The 18068-nt window shown below is 47.0% G+C and overlaps 3 protein-coding genes across 3 annotated transcripts; all 3 read left to right on the forward strand.

Moving 5' to 3' along the window:
* Window positions 1-8836: 8836 nt before the first annotated feature.
* PID2 (AGC (cAMP-dependent, cGMP-dependent and protein kinase C) kinase family protein) lies at window positions 8837-10656 on the forward strand. The gene is made up of 2 exons (XM_078576247.1): window positions 8837-9578; window positions 9662-10656. Exons 1-2 carry the CDS (start codon window positions 9001-9003, stop codon window positions 10470-10472), a joined length of 1389 nt encoding a protein of 462 aa, XP_078432373.1. The 5' UTR covers window positions 8837-9000; the 3' UTR covers window positions 10473-10656.
* A 343-nt stretch (window positions 10657-10999) lies between these two features.
* On the forward strand, window positions 11000-13818 carry LOC144703943 (uncharacterized). The gene is made up of 8 exons (XM_078576248.1): window positions 11000-12112; window positions 12217-12303; window positions 12401-12553; window positions 12640-12803; window positions 12876-13023; window positions 13080-13202; window positions 13287-13374; window positions 13498-13818. Exons 1-8 carry the CDS (start codon window positions 11060-11062, stop codon window positions 13662-13664), a joined length of 1983 nt encoding a protein of 660 aa, XP_078432374.1. The 5' UTR covers window positions 11000-11059; the 3' UTR covers window positions 13665-13818.
* Window positions 13819-13829: 11 nt separating this feature from the next.
* LOC144703944 (uncharacterized) lies at window positions 13830-15533 on the forward strand. The gene is made up of 6 exons (XM_078576249.1): window positions 13830-13971; window positions 14255-14603; window positions 14697-14779; window positions 14863-14974; window positions 15044-15118; window positions 15199-15533. Exons 2-6 carry the CDS (start codon window positions 14259-14261, stop codon window positions 15415-15417), a joined length of 834 nt encoding a protein of 277 aa, XP_078432375.1. The 5' UTR covers window positions 13830-13971; window positions 14255-14258; the 3' UTR covers window positions 15418-15533.
* The last annotated feature ends 2535 nt before the right edge of the window (window positions 15534-18068 follow it).

Consider the following 18068-nt stretch of genomic DNA (forward strand, 5'->3'; position numbering starts at 1 on the left):
CCTATCACCGAAGGATATTTCCAATAACAAATATTTACACTATGGTCTGAAAGGTCACTAGAAGAGGAACTACACATAGTACCTCGTTAAGATAGCTTGAAGCAAGGTGAAACATAGGGATGTTTTAATTGCTAAAGGAATTTGAGAAAAGGGAACATGAACTTGAAGCTAGGAAACACTGTAAAGGCTACGATGATCACTGTATGGATAGTGAATTTCAAGCTTCACTTGGGAGATATGTGATAACTCAGATTTTGGGGTATATTAGTGATAAAATATTCACTGATCATAGTCGTTTAGGTAATATGAATTAGAACAATAATATTTATAAACCTTACTAGCCTAGGGTGATGGGGGACCATCTTGACAATTGTGCCAAGGGACGTCCACAACCTCTCCGAGCAGGCCAAGCCTACATCCGTGACCCCAACTTCAAGTACTCAGCCTAATGATGGGTCGAAAGATATGTTCATTATTTCCATGTAATTTGGTTTCTTCTTGGATTTGGCTACCGTGTTTGGGCCTCAACCTTGGTTATTTTTGTTATGTTGTTTGATGTACATTAAGGGGAATCCTCATCACGAGACGGTTTTCCCCTATGTCGGCCCACTTGGGCATCTTCTCTCTCCTATATAAAGGGACGACATGCCAAAGGAAGCTTTGGAGTTTATTGAATTTGAAAGGTTTCTTTAATCGTTTCTTGCCTCCTCCCTTTGGGAGTTATCTTTACAATTTTTTTTCTACTGTAGATGTGGGAGACACCCACGAATACGTCGCCGCCCTTCCATGTCGAGACCATTGTGTGAGGGAACCGTCATCATCGTTGATATCGCCTTCATCGCGATTCTTGAACGCCAACTCAGAGGAACATAGATCTTGGCTACCTCATCAATCTCAATGCCTTGGCCCTCCCCAACTCGGACGGGTCTAGCTCCGACCTCCATCCATCAAGAAACCGGCTTCTTAAAGCAGCCTGGACTATTTCATCCATCAAGATTCAATAGGTTCTTGACTTCTTGGAAACTTTGTCGGCACCCAAGATTACCGCCTCGACCGCCACTCACTCGTGTGCCTCTCCCATCACTCCAGGCCATGCTCCCTCGTGCTTGCTCCCACGTGCCAGCGGCTACCGCGCTCGCGCCCCGCGCGTCAGTGACGTGCATTGCGCGTGCCGCGCCCCCACTTTGCATGGTCACGCCCTGCGCACTTGCGCCCAGCGTGCCATCGCCCAATGTGCCCTCACATCCATTCCGTTCATCGGTACCCGTGCACTAGCATCCACTCACTTGCCCCACGTGTGCATGTGCCCACATGTCCACCTCCTCGCATCTGTGTGCCTGAGTACATTGGTCTGCCCCCACGTGTGCTCTTTCTCACACATTTGCCCACCACAACCACGTGTGCTCATTCCGATCGGCCTCGTCACAGACTTCGACATCGACCCAATCAAGTTCCACCGACCCCCTCTCTACTTGTAGTCAAATTATTCCTTTCAGTGCTGTCGTCATGTGTTCCTCTACCTAAGATCGAGCAACTGTGATAGGATTAGCCACTCGTTGTCGAGAGATAGGATATTATTGTGATACAACTAGGCATTAACGGTAGAGGACGTAGACGTCTATGGGCATTAAGTGCCCCTCTCTGCTTACACGTCTAGTTGATCTAAAGGGATGTTGGGAGTCTGAGTTTGATTAGTCAAACTCTGGATCTTTAACTTGCTATCAGATTAAACATCACTGCCAAATATTTTCTCATTGATTTTACTTGCATTGTCAACTCAACAACTTGCATTATGGAATTAAAATTGTATCTTGTAACTGTGTTGTAACACAAGCCGACAGATCTTGACGCTCATCGTGTTGCATCATAGGGAGAGTAAACGATCCTTGGAGAGCAAAGTAATAGTTAGTGAATTCTCAGTTTAAAATATTTTTTGGTAGATTTGTACTTATAATTTATTACCTATAAATCAAAGTAACTAGATTAACTAAAATTATAATTAAAAATTATCTATATTAATCCTGAAAGGAAACATTAGATAATTTATGATTTTTGGGAAATTTTTAGGATTTTTAAAGGTTTTTTTTGGAATTATTTTAAATTTAAAGTAAAATAAAGGAAATTTAATCGTCTAGATGTTAGAGGCGTTGGAACTGTTTGGATGTTGGCTAGCTGCTCCAAAACTAACTTGCAGACAAAGGTGAACATATAGGGATGATGGGAAGAAACAGTAATGGAACCTCTTTGTCACACCAGCCAAGGCCCACGGTGATCAAGACTCTTCCACTTCTCCAACAGCTCTTGCTCTAGAATGCCCTTGCTCTATCCAAACTTCACTAAAGGTAAGAGGACTCAAGAAAAATTTCACACATTTCACTAAATCTTTGAATTTAGATTGAAACAAGAGTGAGTATTACATTAGATTGTGAGGGAATGATGACCTTTGGATCTCCCAAGGTCTTTAATGGTCCAGATATTTTCTACAGCCTCAATCCTCGTGAAGAGGTGTCCTCCAATCATGTTTGAGTCCTCTGACTACCCCTCATTATGGTTGCTCACTTGGCTTGCTTTTTTTTGAATATTTGACCTTGATAAGATTAAAGGCTCATTAAAGTCAAGCAAGCTGCAAATATGGACCACTCTTGGAGATCTGAACATGGTTGGGCCTTCTTGGACCTCTTTTACTTAGCCATAACCCTCAAATGAGACCTAAACATGAAAATGGCAAAAACTCTAAAAGAGAAGCAAGATTAATTCCACTTGACTCTATGAGTCAAGTGGGGTTAGCCTAAAAAACACTTATAATACTCAATTACTAATTTAGTATAATTTAATGAATTAAGTGCTAAATGATGTTTAAATAATAAATTTAACAATTAATAGTCATTAAACAGTTGCCTCAAATATGTCATTTAGCACCTACTATTTGATTCATCAATATAGTATCTTTGGAAGATTACTATGTTCCTAACATAGTAAAGAACATCACATCTGTTATGAACAAAACTGAATATTCCCTAAACATTGCGAACACTGATTGTTCCATTTATGTTTACAAATAAATTGATTTCTTTAACGTCAATATTAAGGGAATAATTCGATGGGATGCTTCTTACCACTCTCTCAAAGTGATATTGATCCTAAGATGAGCAAGAAATATGTGAAGAAAGTTCAGTCTTTATGAGCATACATAGCACTGACAAAAGGTAGAACACTTAATATGCATGTGATGCATAGTTAGTGCATTTGATTTTGAACCATATGCTAGCTTCTAATCATACCTTATGGGTAAAGTACCCACACCTCTAAACTTATGAAGTGGAGCACTTAATATGCATGCATGCGTCTACTTTATTGAAAGAGCATTAAAACATTTTGATGAGATCGAAGAGAAAAACACTTATGGAGTTCAAATATTTCATGAAGGATAATGTTATCCTATCTCAACCAACTCGTCGACCTACATCTCATATGAATGGTTTACCAAAAAGGTGGAGTCAGAATTTGTTGGACAAAGTGGAATCCATGATGAGCAACATAAGACTTCTAGTGAACCCAAGGGTAGATGCACTCATTGCAGTTGCATTCATGTTGAACGTGTTACCTAATAAATCTGTGGATTCTAGTTCATAAGAGTTGTGGAAAGAGATGAAGCCCAACTTTAAGAATGGGAAGTCTATCCCATAAGATGAGGCTTGACTCAAATAAACAAGACTCATGTACTATGAAGTATGTATCTTATGGATATACAAATTAGAAATTTTGGATACTACTTTTACATCCTACATAATAAAAGTGTTCTGTTGGCTAGAGATTTTCTTGTCGGAAGACACATATCTTCTATGAGATGATAGTGGGAGCCAAAGTAGTCTCGGAAGGAATTCAAGACCCAAAAATATCATTACCTCATTTGATGAGGACTAACTCCTAAACATTTTCAGAAGGTTATCGAAGAAGTTTGTATGTTTGGTAGAGAGGACTAGATAACTTGATCACAATGTTGGACATCATGATTTGAGTAAATGTCAAGATACTCTATCTTAGACATGGGTATCTCTAACATATGAAGGGGCTATTATAACTTTTGGAACGAGTGAGAACTTATAGATTCTGAAAATTTTGGCCCACGCACGTCAACCATGTTTGGATCCTTGCAAAACTTGGTTGACATGGCCAAATCCTTGCCATGCAACCCCTTAAAGGATCGATTGGATGGTCAGAAATGGTCGTTGATGACACACACCATCAAGGATCGTCAACGATGCCGTTCGCGCCACCCACCACCATCATCGAAGACCGGGAGAAGGAGATGCTCGATTATCTCGTTTTGATTTTTGTTGTTTTTCTTAGTTGTGTCTCGTGTTTTCTTTGCCATCTTCTTGTTTTCATCGCACTGGGATGCTGATGTAACACGATCGGGTTCTCAGATAGAACGACTCGTGTTACACCAAAGGAGGGCTAGTGCAGTCATATCGTAGATCGGGGACGAGTAATGACGATGTCATGTAATGATGATGCGACAATAAAATCTATGAGAAGTATGAATTTGGTGCCGTCACGTACCAACACCCACTAGGCTACGTCAAGCAGGACTTAGTAATGCCACTAGGCTCCCGATGATCCGGTTGTCAGGTCGAAGGCCGACAGTGCGAGCTTGGCTACTGCCGCTTTTGCACACACCCTCGACAGTCCCAACCAAGGTCATCCCGGAGGAAATCCTAACCCTCAGAATGTGAGTCCTATCTATCACTATTCTAACCCCGGCGGTGGAGAAGACGTTCGGAGGTACTAAAAGCTTCTATTAAATGCTTCTATTAATTATCCTTCCTAAATTATTTTCATTTACTTACCATATGTACCTAACCTATCTTACATATAAAATAAATCATAAAATACAAATATCTTCTCCTAAGGATAGTATCTTATTAGTCTATCTAGCTTATTACTCTTATATATACATATATATTTATATATTCCATGACCTATCTAAATATTTTTCTTTATCAAAATAATAGAAATCAATTTTCATCGTATCATTTACGTACTATCTCCAATATCTATAAAAAAATAACTCTAAAAATAAAATATTTAATATATTATCTTATAAATATCTTTCCTCTGCCTTTGCATATTTCTTTATATCTCTTACTATTTATTATTTCTCCCTAGCCATGGCAATTTAGAATAACACAAACCAAGATTAATGAAGAAAGAAACTGAAAATCAAATACAGTAACAGGATAAAATTTGATCCAAGGAGACCTCCCCTCTTAGTGCAGATCTTTTTAATTTTTATTTATTTTTAGGACTCTTCTATTCAATCCATCCATACAGATGGAAATATGATACAATGAAGAATTAATCATTTTGGCCTTCTCTCTCTCCATGAAATGTGCAGAAAAACCCCTCTGCTCTTGTGAAATTTTATTTTGACACTGGTCATATAAATATTTGGATTTCTGTCCCTATACTCCTATTTCACCTGAAAAATTGTGAAAAAACTCTCAATTCTTAAAAAACAAGTTAAAATACCCAAAATTTTACTCAAATTGGAGATTTATGCCTTCAAAAACTACTGCGAGCAGTTTTAGAGCCCTTTTCTCAATCTTATCCCCTCAATAATTTCCAAAAAAATCAAGACAAATCACTAAAAATCAGAAAAATTCAGGAGAATATACTAAAAACAAATTTATTTCATTTTTATTATGAAAACATGCAATTATGGTCATTTCAGTTCAAATATAAATACAATATGTGTGAAATTTATACTATATATTGCATGTTATCATGTTTCAAACATGCAGCTTCACTCATCTCCAAGAGTTTTAACCCTCCTACTCGTACAAAATATGTCAGCCAACTGATCTGAAAAATGTAAATTAACTTCACATTCACCAATATATGACGTGATATAATGAAACCTTGTGTTGATACGCTTTGAGAGAGTAATGTAGACATGATTCTTGCCAAAGGTTGTAGGAAATTTTTTGCACACCATTAGTCTCATATGCTTTTAGATTCCTCCTTTGAATTCAGCTATGAACCTAGACGACCATGATCCCGAGCACGCCGGCGTTATCATAGATATGTACTCATCCTCGCATGAAGAGAGAGCTATGATCTTATGTCTCTACAAAGCCCAACTTATTATGTCTAAGCTGAGGAAGAATGCCATTCTAGTGGTGCTCTTGTTGTCTTGAAGGTCTTTGGCATGGTCACTATCACAAAAGCCAATAAATTCTAGTTCTCGCAGTATATTCTCATAGCATGTATAAAGTTGTAATATTCCCTTGATGTATGCTAAGAGCCTCTTCATCCCTGTCAAATGTTCAATCATTGGTCTCTCAATGTACATACTTAAAATATGAATATCATTATTTAAGCGAGGCCTAGCTTTTATATTACCTCAGGCAACCAATTAAAATTCCAAACTCCACGGAGTCATCCAGGGGGATGAGCCTTGTATCATATTTTTTTCTTACATTCAAGGGTTGGACAGACTTGCCAGTAATTCATACCTTCGTTTTGCTTTAGTCTATGAACCATTCCAAGTTTCATAAGGTGTTGATGTTTCTAGAGTCTTGTTGGAGCTCAATTCATAAGAGATATGGCAGTGTCAGCTGCCTCTCCCCCTACGTCATTCATTTATCTTTTTCTATTCAACACACATCTGATCATAGGCCTAGTTTCTCTCAATGAGATCATTTTGTTGTGGAGAGTACGGGGCCACTAACTGTCTCTTCATCAGGTGCATGCCACAATAAGTTGAAAATTATTTTGAAGCAAACTTTCCTCCTCTATCTGTCCTTAGAGCTAATAACTTCATGTTCATCTCTCCTTATACAATCTCCTTGAATTTCATGAAAGTACCACGAGCTTCTGACTTTTTATTTATCAAGGCAAAATGAATAAGTTGGTTAAATCATCAACATTCAACCAAAAAATAAGAATTACCACCTTAGGTTAATGGGATGATATGACCACACAAGTCAACATGCAGCAACTCAAGTGATCTCTAAGCTCTATATGTCGATGAAGATGGAAATGGAGCTCTAGAATATTAGTTTTCTATGCAGCTTTGACATATCTGATATGGAGAGGGTAGTGAGGGAAATCTGTGTAGAATCTCTTGATCAGTCAAGAACTCCAATACTGGGTAGTTGAGATGAGAATAATATTCATTCCAAACTCAATATGAATAATCAATTAAGACTAGAAACCCCCTCCCCTCCATATTGTTTAGCTTCAACAAATACAAACTACCATTCATCTTCTTAACACAAGACAACAGCCTCCCATGCTCATTGTAGATGGCTATGCTATGATGCTCCATCATGATGCCTAAGACTCAAAATGTTAGAGCACAATCTCAGTATAAAGATACCATTAATTTGTGTCATTTCTCCTCCACTCTAAAACTGCAGTCTTATGCTTCCTTCCCCTCATATATCCAACCTTTGCCCATCACCAAAGTGAACACTAGAAAGGTAAGCTTCGACTAGCCAATGATAAAAAAATTTATACTAGTCCTGTGGTTTCTGGCCCAGTATCGGGGTATCACATGTCAGGCAATGGATAATTTCCCTCCCTTCCCTGGAGTAATGCAAGATCCAAATATTATGTCATAGGCATCAGCGTTGACCGAGTTTGCCTTCACATTTTCTTCTTATTGCAGCATTCATAAGAAAAATGCCAAAGTTGTCATAATTTTAATTCCTAACTCTTGACTTATCTCGAGGCTTGCAGGCTTCATCCTTCATCTGTTGCCTTTGTTAATACAATCTCTTCCTCTACTACACTCACGTCCACCTTCAGAGTAGTTTTTCTTCTCTCTCTTGTTGACTTTTCTGATAGTTCTAGCTTGAAGAACTTGCTTCTCCCTCCTGGACTGAAGATCCCTCAATGTCATCATGAATTTTTATGGATCCCACTATTTCTTCCAATGCCATGGACTCCATCTCCCCAAACTGTTCAACGGAAGACGAAATGGAATCGAACTTTATTGGAGTAGCTTGGAGGAGCTTGGCCACCACATCTTCTATGCTTTCTCCCATGGTCCTTAGCCAGGTGGCGTTTCTGGACATCTTTCAAACGAAGTCAGAGACAGGTGCATCTACTTCCACGAAACAACTCAAACTTCTGTTTGAGGGACTAAACTCTAGCCTCATGAACATGAACAGTTGCCAAATTCTTCACCGTCAAGATCATCCAAGCCTCTTTGGCCGTCGATTTTTTTATCTTGATGTGCCAATACCTTGAATCTGCTCCTCCTCCCACCTTGGATCAGATACCCAGATGTTGGGAAAGAATCCCAGCTGGCACTCCTTGGCAGCATAAAGAGAACAACGCCCGTTCGACAAAACGAGAGGAGAAGAGGAAAAAACCCTTTGACTTGGCGTCAAGATAACCCTCACATTCAGGACTCTGTCTTCTTCATCTTTGTCTTCTCCGTCACTCTCTCTCTGTCTCTTTATAAGCTCTCGTATAGGGGTGAGAAACTTGGGCCGCGTTTCTCCTTCTGTGGCGGGATATCTTCCTCGCCATGGCGATGGCACGTTTTCTCCCTCGGTGCACTCGCGTGGCCCAATGCATGGAGAGAGGGATACGCAGTCTCCGAGCCACTTGTATCAGTTTATTGGTTTCACATGCCGCACCGAGCTAACCCATCACGGAAAGCTCCGACAAGAGAGAGAGAGAGAGAGAGGATATGGCTTGGCACTTGGCACGTCATCGCTACCCCTTGCGCGGCGTCTTAACTGAGGCATGCGTCTTGCGTGCAGAGAGAAAGAGGAGGGGGGCCACCTCGTCTCATACCCACCACTGCCCTTCCTGGGGAGGAGGCACGACGCTCTTCACACCGATGGTTTTTACCTAGCGCAATGAAACTCTTACGGGGCGTTTTAGGAATATCTAAGGTCCGTGGGAGGATAATAGTTGCGGGACGAGGACGCGGATTGAAGATGGTTTCTGCGATGATCCGGCGAGATCGGGCTTAGATTCATGGCGGCGACTTCCAGCAGTCGAGAAGAGTCCGACGTAGAGAGCAGCTGCTCCTCCTCCGTCGCGGCTCGAGGTTCCTGCCGGGGTAGGATAAGCGACGCGAGCCTGAGCAGCGCCAGCTCGCTTTCCGTTCGCTCCTTGGGCGGCGAAAGCGCCGCCAGCTCCGCCCACAAGCCACACAAGGCGAACCAGGCGGAGTGGGTGGCCATTCGGAGGCTCCGCGCGGCGGCTGGACACGTAGGCCTCGAGCATTTCAGGCTGGTCCGGCGGCTCGGCGGCGGCGACCTGGGCAATGTGTACCTTTGCCGCCTCACCGAGCCGCGGTTCGGCGGTGCGGGCTGCGCCTACGCCATGAAGGTGGTGGACAAGGAGGCGCTCGCCGCGAGGAAGAAGCTCCAGAGAGCGGAGACTGAGAAGGAGATACTCGCCTCCCTCGACCACCCTTTTCTCCCCACGCTCTACGCCAGCTTTGAGGCGGCCAACTACTCCTGCCTCGTCATGGAGTTCTGCCCCGGCGGCGACCTCCACGCCCTCCGCCAGCGCCAGCCCGGCCGCCGCTTCTCCGTCTCCTCCGCCAAGTACGCTGTCATAAAAAAAAGAAAAAAAAAACTCTCTTTCTCGGTCTTTCGTCGGAGGTCCTCTAATGGCGGACGGAGTGCAGGTTCTACGTAGCGGAGGTCCTGCTCGCGCTGGAGTACCTTCACATGATGGGGGTGATCTACCGTGACCTGAAACCAGAGAACGTTCTCGTTCGGGGGGACGGCCACGTCATGCTCTCCGACTTCGACCTCTCCCTTTTGTGCGACGTCGTCCCCCACCTGCTCCGCCACCGCCGCCGCCCCCCGCGGGCCTCGGCGCCCGGCTCGTGCGTGCCGCCGCGCATGCAGCCCGTGCTTTCCTGCCTCTACGGCCGGAAGAGGACGACGGCGCCGCCGCCGCCGGACGACGCGGACGACGGGCTCGAGGGGACCGAGCCGGAGCTGGTGGCCGAGCCGGTAAACGCGCGGTCCAGGTCCTTCGTCGGTACCCACGAGTACCTGGCGCCGGAGGTCATCTCCGGGACCGGCCATGGCGGGGCCGTGGACTGGTGGACCGTCGGGGTGTTTCTCTACGAGCTTCTCTTCGGACGGACTCCGTTCAAGGGCGAGACCAACGAGAAAACGCTGTGTAACATCCTCAAGCAGCCTCTCAGCTTCCCTCGCGTGGCCGTCAACGCCAAGGATAAGGAGGACATGGCCGGCGCGCAGGACCTCATCGCCAAGCTCCTGATCAAGAACCCCAAGAAGAGAATCGGGAGCGTCAGAGGCTCCGTCGAGATCAAGCGCCACGACTTCTTCCGCGGCGTCAACTGGGCGCTGATCCGATCCGTCCGGCCGCCGGGAACGCCACGGCCGAAGCCATCTCCGCCGACCGCCGGCCCGCCGGAGAAGAAGCCCGACGACGCCGGCGGCCATCACTTTGACTACTTCTGAACCGCCTCTGACCTTCACCTCCAGAGAAGAGGAGAGAGGGTCAAAAGGAGGAACTAACTCGCCGTGTGTCTCGCTTCGTTCTCTCCTCTTCGCCCCCTCTCTGATGCCTCTGTCATTACTGCATCCCCGTCCTCCGGCGATGCAAAAAAAAGCTCAGTCATTTCTATTCGATTCACGATTCTTTCGCCCTGAAGCAGGCGGGCAAAGAGAAAGTCGCCCATCGCGTCTCAGAAAAGTTCAGAAGAACTCGACGAAGAAAGACCCTCTCGACCCGTGCTGGACGGGGACAAGGGGATAAAATAAACGGAAAAAGAGGCCACGCACCGCCGTGCGGGCTCCTCGTGACGGGTCCTATCGTTCGAGGGAGGGCCCAAACAGAGACGGCCCGCTAAGGCAGTTTGACCCAATAAACGCGTTCCCGCAATTCTATCAAACGGTTTACATGGAGCGTCGGCTACGTGGCTCCCAAACTATGGGACCGAACCCTATATAAGCTCCTAACCCTCCACTTCTCTGTCTGTCTCACTCTCTCTCTCTCTCTGATACTGCATTGCCTATCACTCTGGGGAGGTCGAGTGGAGGAGAGAATGGCGAGGGAAGAAGCGCACCAGATGAAGATGCTGATCAGCTATGGCGGATCGTTCAAGGAGGCGACAGCGTGGGAGAAGGAACAAAGAGAGAAGGTGAGATACGCCGGAGGAGAGTCGAAGATCATCTCCGTCGACCGGGGGGGAATCGATCTTCGCAGTCTCCTGGCGAGAATCTCCGAGCTCATCCCCGGAGCGCTCCTGTCCGTGCCCGCCGACCCGCCGGGGCTCTGGCTCAGCCACCTGCTCGTCTGGGCGGCGGCCGGCCCGGACGACGCCGGCGGCCAGATTCTCGTCCCCGTCTTGGAGGACGGCGACGTGGCGCGGATGACGGCCGAGCACGACCGCCTGGCGGCCCTGGGGAGGCCGGCGCGGCTGCGGGTGTTCCTCTGCGACAGCGCGCCGTCTCCGGCGTGGCGGCTCGGAGAGGCGGATGTGCCGGCGACGACGATGACGAACGCGTTCTTGGGAGAGGGCGGTTATTTCTCGGGGCTTCTTTCCGACGACGGCGTCAACGTGTGGAAGACGGGAAGGGCGGGGGAGAAGAAGGTGCGGGCCGGCGGACCGCATCTCGTTGGGCAAGCGGAGAACAAGGAGCCGCGCGGCCGGACCGCCGGCGCGAGCCGCCGCTGCGCCCCCAGACCGCCGCCGCTTCCTCAGCCGATCAAGCCGGTCCAGGCCCGGCGGAAGGCGGCGAGCAGAGCCGGGAACGCGGCGGAGTGGCCGGGGTTGGTTGTCAAGAAGGGCGAGACCCAAATCCCCATGCACGCAAGAAAGCCCGCCTTTCTCCCCACGCAGCAGGTTCTCTTGAAAAGCGAGGGAATTCAGGCGCTCTCAACCTGTTTCATGCAACTTCTCCAGAGAGAGATCGATTCCAGAAGCAGCCTTACAAAGCATGGGAGAAGAACGGCGGCCTTGGGCGGCGCTTATCGTCTCCACACCCCTCTGGCTTGCAGCGACTCCGACGCTCTTCCTCCGCTCGATTGGACGGTGGAGAGATGGACGGAACGGACGGAAGAGGGACGAAGCCGAGGCGAGGCTGTAGCGCAGAAGGTAAGCTAAATAAAAAAAAAAATGGTTGTTGAGTTCCTGCCTGCGCAGAGGGTTGTAGAGATTTCCTTTCTCTGTCGGCTTCACGACTGAAATCCCGCCGCCAGGCCGATGCCAAGGTGCAGTCTGAGTCCATCGAAGCCCGCGGCAAGCTCCAGCCGGCCTTCCCTCAGCTGGCCACGGGACAGTTGCAGGTTAGATCATCATCATCATCATCATCATCATCATCATCATCATCATCATCATCAATTCATCATATGGGTGGATGTTCACTTTGGCGTCTGTGTGCAGACGATAAGGAGTAGAGACTTGGAGGAAATCCGAGAGCTGGGCTCGGGCTCGTTCGGGACAGTCTTCCATGGAAAGTGGAAGGGCTCCGACGTCGCCATCAAGCGTTTAAAACCGAGCTGCTTTGCCGGGGGTGGCTCTGTCAGTGACCGCCTGGTAGTATCCTTTGCCGCGCCCTTTACATGGGTTTCATGTCGATCATCTCTGTAAAAAACACGGGTCTTTTCGATATCATTCTTCAGATTGCAGAATTCTGGAAGGAGGCTCATCTGCTGGCTCAACTTCATCACCCCAACTTGGTGGCCTTTTACGGAGTGGTCACCGACGGACGGCGAACGAGTCTTGCGACCGTCACCGAGTTCATGGTGAACGGCTCTCTGAAGCAGGTTCTCGGACGGAAAGACAGGTGCTCTTTAAACTCCGTCCGGCGAACTGATCCATCGCTGTTCTGACCGTCATCTCCACCGCCTTGATGCAGAACGATAGATCGAAGGAAGAGGCTGATCATCGCCATGGACGCGGCGTTCGGCATGGAGTACCTTCACGAGAAGGGCGTCGTCCACTTCGACCTCAAGTCCCACAATTTCCTGGTAAACATGAGGGACTCTCATCGACCCGTTTGCAAGGTGATCAACCCTTCTTTCTTTGCATCTTCGCGTCTTTCTCCTCTAACGCAACCCAGATAGGGGACCTGGGTTTGTCCAAGGTCAAGAGAAGAACCCTCGTCTCCGGCGGCGTCCGAGGAACCATTCCCTGGATGGCCCCCGAGCTTCTCAATTCCCACACCAACATGGTCACTGAGAAGGTGCTCTTGCATCCTTTCCCCAACCATCACCATCATCATCATCATCATCATCATCATCATCATCATCATCATCATCATCTACAGGTCGACGTTTACTCGTTCGGGATTGTGATGTGGGAGCTGCTGACGGGAGAAGAACCTTACGAATACATGTCCAGCGAGGAAGTAATTGGTAAGAGTCCCTGCCGCTAGAGTCGATTTCAGCTTCAGAACATCAACTAGCGACCATCGGCTGCGCGGATTGAGCTTCGTCGCTCTTATTTTGGGCCATTTTGGGCCATTTTTCCTATGTTAGCGGGAATAATCAGGGGAGATCTACGACCGGAGATCCCGAGCTGGTGCGAGCCGAATTGGCGATCGCTGATGGAGAGGTGCTGGGCTGGAGAGCCGTCTTCGCGGCCGCCCTTCTCCGCCATCGCCAAGGAGCTCCGCGCCATGGCCGCCGGCATGAACATTCTCTGACGAGTGGCGACCTCGCCCCGTTCCTTGTTCCGGCTTTCATGGACATCGCGCGGTTTATCAATCGAATGGAAATGAAGAACAAATATTCTTTCCAATCTTTTGTTGTGTATTCTGTAAAAAACATGTTTTTTTTAGAAGGCCTTCTTTTTGAAATAAAATAAAATATTAAATAGCGGAAGTAGTTTAAACCCTACCTCGAGTGGTTTACGGGGACACTCTTTCGCGGGCGAGTTGTGCCGTCGGCGTTTGCTTCGCCGGATTCCTGCCTTCACCGTTCTTCCCCGATCTCCAGACTCGGAATTCGCAGGTTTGATTTCCATCTCTCGTGCCTTGTAATCCGTTGTTGTTTCGTATTTCTCGCGATTTGTTTTAATCTTCGTATCTTCCTCATCGGCTTATGATTTCATAGTCCTATGCTTCGGAATCCTTCCTCTCGTCCTCGCTGATCGAAATTTGGTATGAATTTTCTCTATTCCGTGAGGGCTCGACCTGGAACTTTGAGGAATTAACTCTCCATGTCGCTCTTTTGATGCGTCTTCTTCGTTCATCCGACGTGACAAAAATTCCCCCTTTTCCCCCTTTTATTTTAGGCGAATGGACGCCTCGAGCGGGCGGAAGAGGAAGGCGAAGAAGCGATCCTCTGTTCAGCGCGGTGAAGATGATGATGCCCTCGTCGCGACGATGGAGAAGGACACAAGTCTGGTAGATATAGACGGGACAGATGGCACGTTCGATCCGAATGAACCGACGATGGGAGAAAAACTCGCGGGACTGAGCCCTGTGGGCGATGATCAGCTTCAATCATCTGCGCAGGATAAAGATGCTTCGGCGATTATCAAGCCCCCGAGCGCAGATTCGGTCTACCTGCTGCTGAAGCAGGCGTTGCGCGCCGAAGATCACGCCCTGCTGCTCAATTGTCTCTACACCAAGGATGAACAGGTGCGACAGAACCTATTGAATCATAGCTGTTTTTTCCCTGATTATGATGGTATCATGGAAATTGAGTTAATTTTTTTTCAATTTCCTACTCAGTTGATTAAAAATTCGGTCTCCTCTCTGAATCCATCGGATGCATTGAAGCTGCTAGACTCCCTCCTCTCCATGGTCCAGTCAAGGTTACCCAAGCTCCTCCATGATTCGATTGGAGTATGATATATTGTAATGCCACTCTTAACATAATTGTTGTTGGAAAGAACAGGGGGGCGGTGCTGGTCTGCTGCATCCCATGGCTGAGGACCCTCCTTGTCCACCATGCCAGCAGCATAATCTCACATCCTTCCTCCCCCTCCACTCTCAACACTCTTTACCAGGTTAGCCAACTTTATCCCCGAAATGCTCATTGTGTTACTCTGATTTTTACTTCTTTTCTTACTCTGCAGCTCATAGATTCAAGAGTTTCGACGTTCGGATCAGCGCTGCGGCTGTCTGCCTGCCTGGACGACGTCTTCGCCGGCGTAAGAGTCTTTGTCAGACTCTTCTTGGCGCTCTGAGGTTTGGATTCAGATGGGTGCTGATCTTTTTCTTTTATTGGTAGGTTATGGACCTGGATGATGGTGATGAAGAGGAAGAGCCACAGCCTGTGATCTTCCAAGATTGGGATAGTGAGGAGGAAGGCTCAGCCGGAAGCGGCGGTGAGGACGATGACAATGGTGATGATAATGACGATGATGAGGATTTGGGGGATGTTATTGACCTTCCCCGCAGCTCACATGATGATGATGATGATGATGAAGATGATGACTTTGATGTCTAGAAGACCAGAGTTCATATGTTTTTTCCTATTTTCTTCTCTTCGTATCTATACATCTTTATCTCCTCTGCGGAAATTAATTTTGCAATTTTAAAATTTTTTTGAAGATTTGGGGTGTTGACCTCATGTCAAAAATGGATTTTTTCAACTCCAGATGGGAAATTTCTGGATGAGGGCCTTGAACTCTAGTGTCTGTTTCTTGGGGCTCTAGATTGAAATTGGGCCTTTTGAAGTGAATGTATGATCCTTGAACTCTGGTTTTCTTGCGAAATAACAAACAGAAAGAAAAAGAACAAATGAATAGCTTACCAGCTTTGGTCTTAATACAATCCCCATAGGGGAATGTATCCAGCAGGAAGAGGAGGTGACCCTGGCAGGATGTCAATGCCGAGGGAGATGAGGGCGGCAGAGGAATGGCAGAGTGGGCGTTGCCGGAGGGGAAGAGCACCGACGGATTGGATGTCATCCAGTGAGATAGCAGCTACCAAGGGGAAACACAAGATTAGTTCCGTTACTTTCTGGCCTCCAACAAGGAGGGCTACATATTTAAAGGGAAGTTCAAGATAAGAATGCCCCTAATGGGCTTACTAGAGGGAATAGATCGTAACAGGTATTTATTGACCATCATTTAAACAAGAACTTGCCCCAACAGATATATGAACCTGATTTTAATAGTGTGAACCTAATTATCATATTACAAGTTTAAAATGAAAATTGGTGAAGAAAATAATGGAAACATGAAACATTAGTATCTTCTGAATTTCTGATATCCCTCCCTCTCTAGCTAGTGACTGTATGTCACTTGGTCTCCCATCTTTCTCATGATCTTCAGTGTAGTACCACTAAATTCTTTACTAAAAGCATGTGTGTTGCTCCTATGACCTGAGATACAAGAGGCCCCATTCCTTTACTTCACCTTGATGAAATGCAGGTCCATTCAGACATGTTTAGTTATAGTTGCCAAAAAAAGTTCTGTAGGTATGTTGCATGGGAATCTTCAGCGCTGCTTGGATGCCTCTAATCCAAACTGCTTCATTATTCCCAAGTATTTGGGTCTTCCCTTGACAAGGTTGATGATACATCAACGTTTTTAGGACTCCAACTTGAGTCAGAGGCTGTGTTGACTGTTAGGAGTAAAACAAGGGCCCAAGATAGTTCTGATCAAAAGAAACCAGATGATAAATACTGATTGTTCAAAAGCGGAATGAAAGATAACCAAATGAAGACTGAGATTATGTTGAAAGGGTCCCAGGTGAGTACCCAAAGGCCACAGACTTGCACCAGAAGTAGATAAAACAAATGGAGAAGTTGAATCAGACTTCTCATTATTGGATCTCAAAAGGATGATCAGATCGGGCTCCTCTTGCAGGCGAAGACGTAGAGAATCTCCCCGTCCCCTTTTGTTGAAAATTTTATTGAAAGGCCCAAACTGTCAAGGTCTCTTCCCTTATATAGAGCATACACCCTCTTTGTATTCAAACTCATAGGCAGGTGTAGGTAACACACACCTTCGACACCATTTTTGCACCTCCTCTTCCTTTAATAAGTCATCGTCAAGGGCTTATCATTACTCTAGGGCCAAAGACCACTTGGTCCTCGAGTGGAAAGTTGAGAAATTGATGTTCAATGAGATCGACATCATCCTAGGTGACTTCGTTATTAACCATGTTCTTCCATGACCAACTCTTGCATGTAGTCCCTAGTAAAGTTGATGGCGACGACGTCAACACGACTTCTGCGGACACACCGCCACCATCAATCGACCAAGACAACGCACCGGCATCAAGCACGTCTCCATCTACGCATGCCCCATCAAGCACGTCTCCACCTACGCATGCCCCGTCATGCATCATGACACGTCGTCAATGCCAGATCAAGAACTGCCCTTTGACGTGACATGATATCACATCGCCTATCTTTACTTTTATTTTTATCTCTCGCATTTTCTCTTTCCTCCAAGGCCTATATATATAGGCCAATGCTGCAAGAAACATTTGGGAAAGTTATATTCAAGAATTGAGTTTTTTCTCTTCTTGGAGGACTCGTCACCAACCGCCGCCCTCTCTCTCTCTTTCTCTCTGCCTGTTCGTGCCCAGCCCCAAGCACCCGGCCGTCCTAGCGCCAAGTCGCCCACGTTAGGGCCGCCCCCGCCAGGGCTTCCCAACGCTTGGCCGCCTAAGCACTAGGCCACCCCATTAGGGCTGCCCAGCGCTTAGGCCGCCAAGCGCCAGGGCCGGCCGCCCCTGCGCAGGCAGTCAAACCGGCCACCCGCATGAGCGCCGTCCCCGCAGGCTGCCAAGCCGGCCGGCCGCGCAAGCTGCCAAGCCGGCCGCCCACGCAAGCAACATAGCGCCGGCTGCCACGCCGACCACCCACGCCCCGGATGCCCTCACAACCACAGGTCGTCGTGCATACCATTTTGGTGTCGGGGCTGCCCGCACCCGCAAGGCGACTCCCCTTGACCCCACTGACCGCGCAATTGGATCCGCGACACCCTGTCGAAGCGCACGTCAATCATCCTGCCAACGACACGTCGAGAATTTCTCGCAGCCTCGTCACGCACTCCTAGTGCAGAGGTACCCCTCAAACTCTTTGGTGTCCGTGTTCTTCGTCTAGTGTTCCGCGAGAAGTTCTTCCACAGCCGTCGGATTTGT

This window comes from Wolffia australiana, chromosome 5 (genome assembly GCF_029677425.1).
Source record: "Wolffia australiana isolate 7733 chromosome 5, ASM2967742v1".
Classification (NCBI taxonomy): domain Eukaryota; kingdom Viridiplantae; phylum Streptophyta; class Magnoliopsida; order Alismatales; family Araceae; genus Wolffia; species Wolffia australiana.

Excerpts from the sequence above, each read along its gene's own strand:
- LOC144703944 (XM_078576249.1), top strand. The coding sequence starts at position 14,259 with ATGGACGCCTCGAGCGGGCGGAAGAGGAAGGCGAAGAAGCGATCCTCT. Across the intron at positions 14,975-15,043 it reads CTCTCAACACTCTTTACCAG|CTCATAGATTCAAGAGTTTC; the intron begins GTTAGCCAACTT and ends CTTACTCTGCAG. Across the intron at positions 15,119-15,198 it reads TGGACGACGTCTTCGCCGGC|GTTATGGACCTGGATGATGG; the intron begins GTAAGAGTCTTT and ends TTTTATTGGTAG.
- PID2 (XM_078576247.1), top strand. The coding sequence starts at position 9,001 with ATGGCGGCGACTTCCAGCAGTCGAGAAGAGTCCGACGTAGAGAGCAGC. Across the intron at positions 9,579-9,661 it reads TTCTCCGTCTCCTCCGCCAA|GTTCTACGTAGCGGAGGTCC; the intron begins GTACGCTGTCAT and ends GACGGAGTGCAG.
- LOC144703943 (XM_078576248.1), top strand. The coding sequence starts at position 11,060 with ATGGCGAGGGAAGAAGCGCACCAGATGAAGATGCTGATCAGCTATGGC. Across the intron at positions 12,113-12,216 it reads GCGAGGCTGTAGCGCAGAAG|GCCGATGCCAAGGTGCAGTC; the intron begins GTAAGCTAAATA and ends TCCCGCCGCCAG. Across the intron at positions 13,024-13,079 it reads CTCATCGACCCGTTTGCAAG|ATAGGGGACCTGGGTTTGTC; the intron begins GTGATCAACCCT and ends AACGCAACCCAG.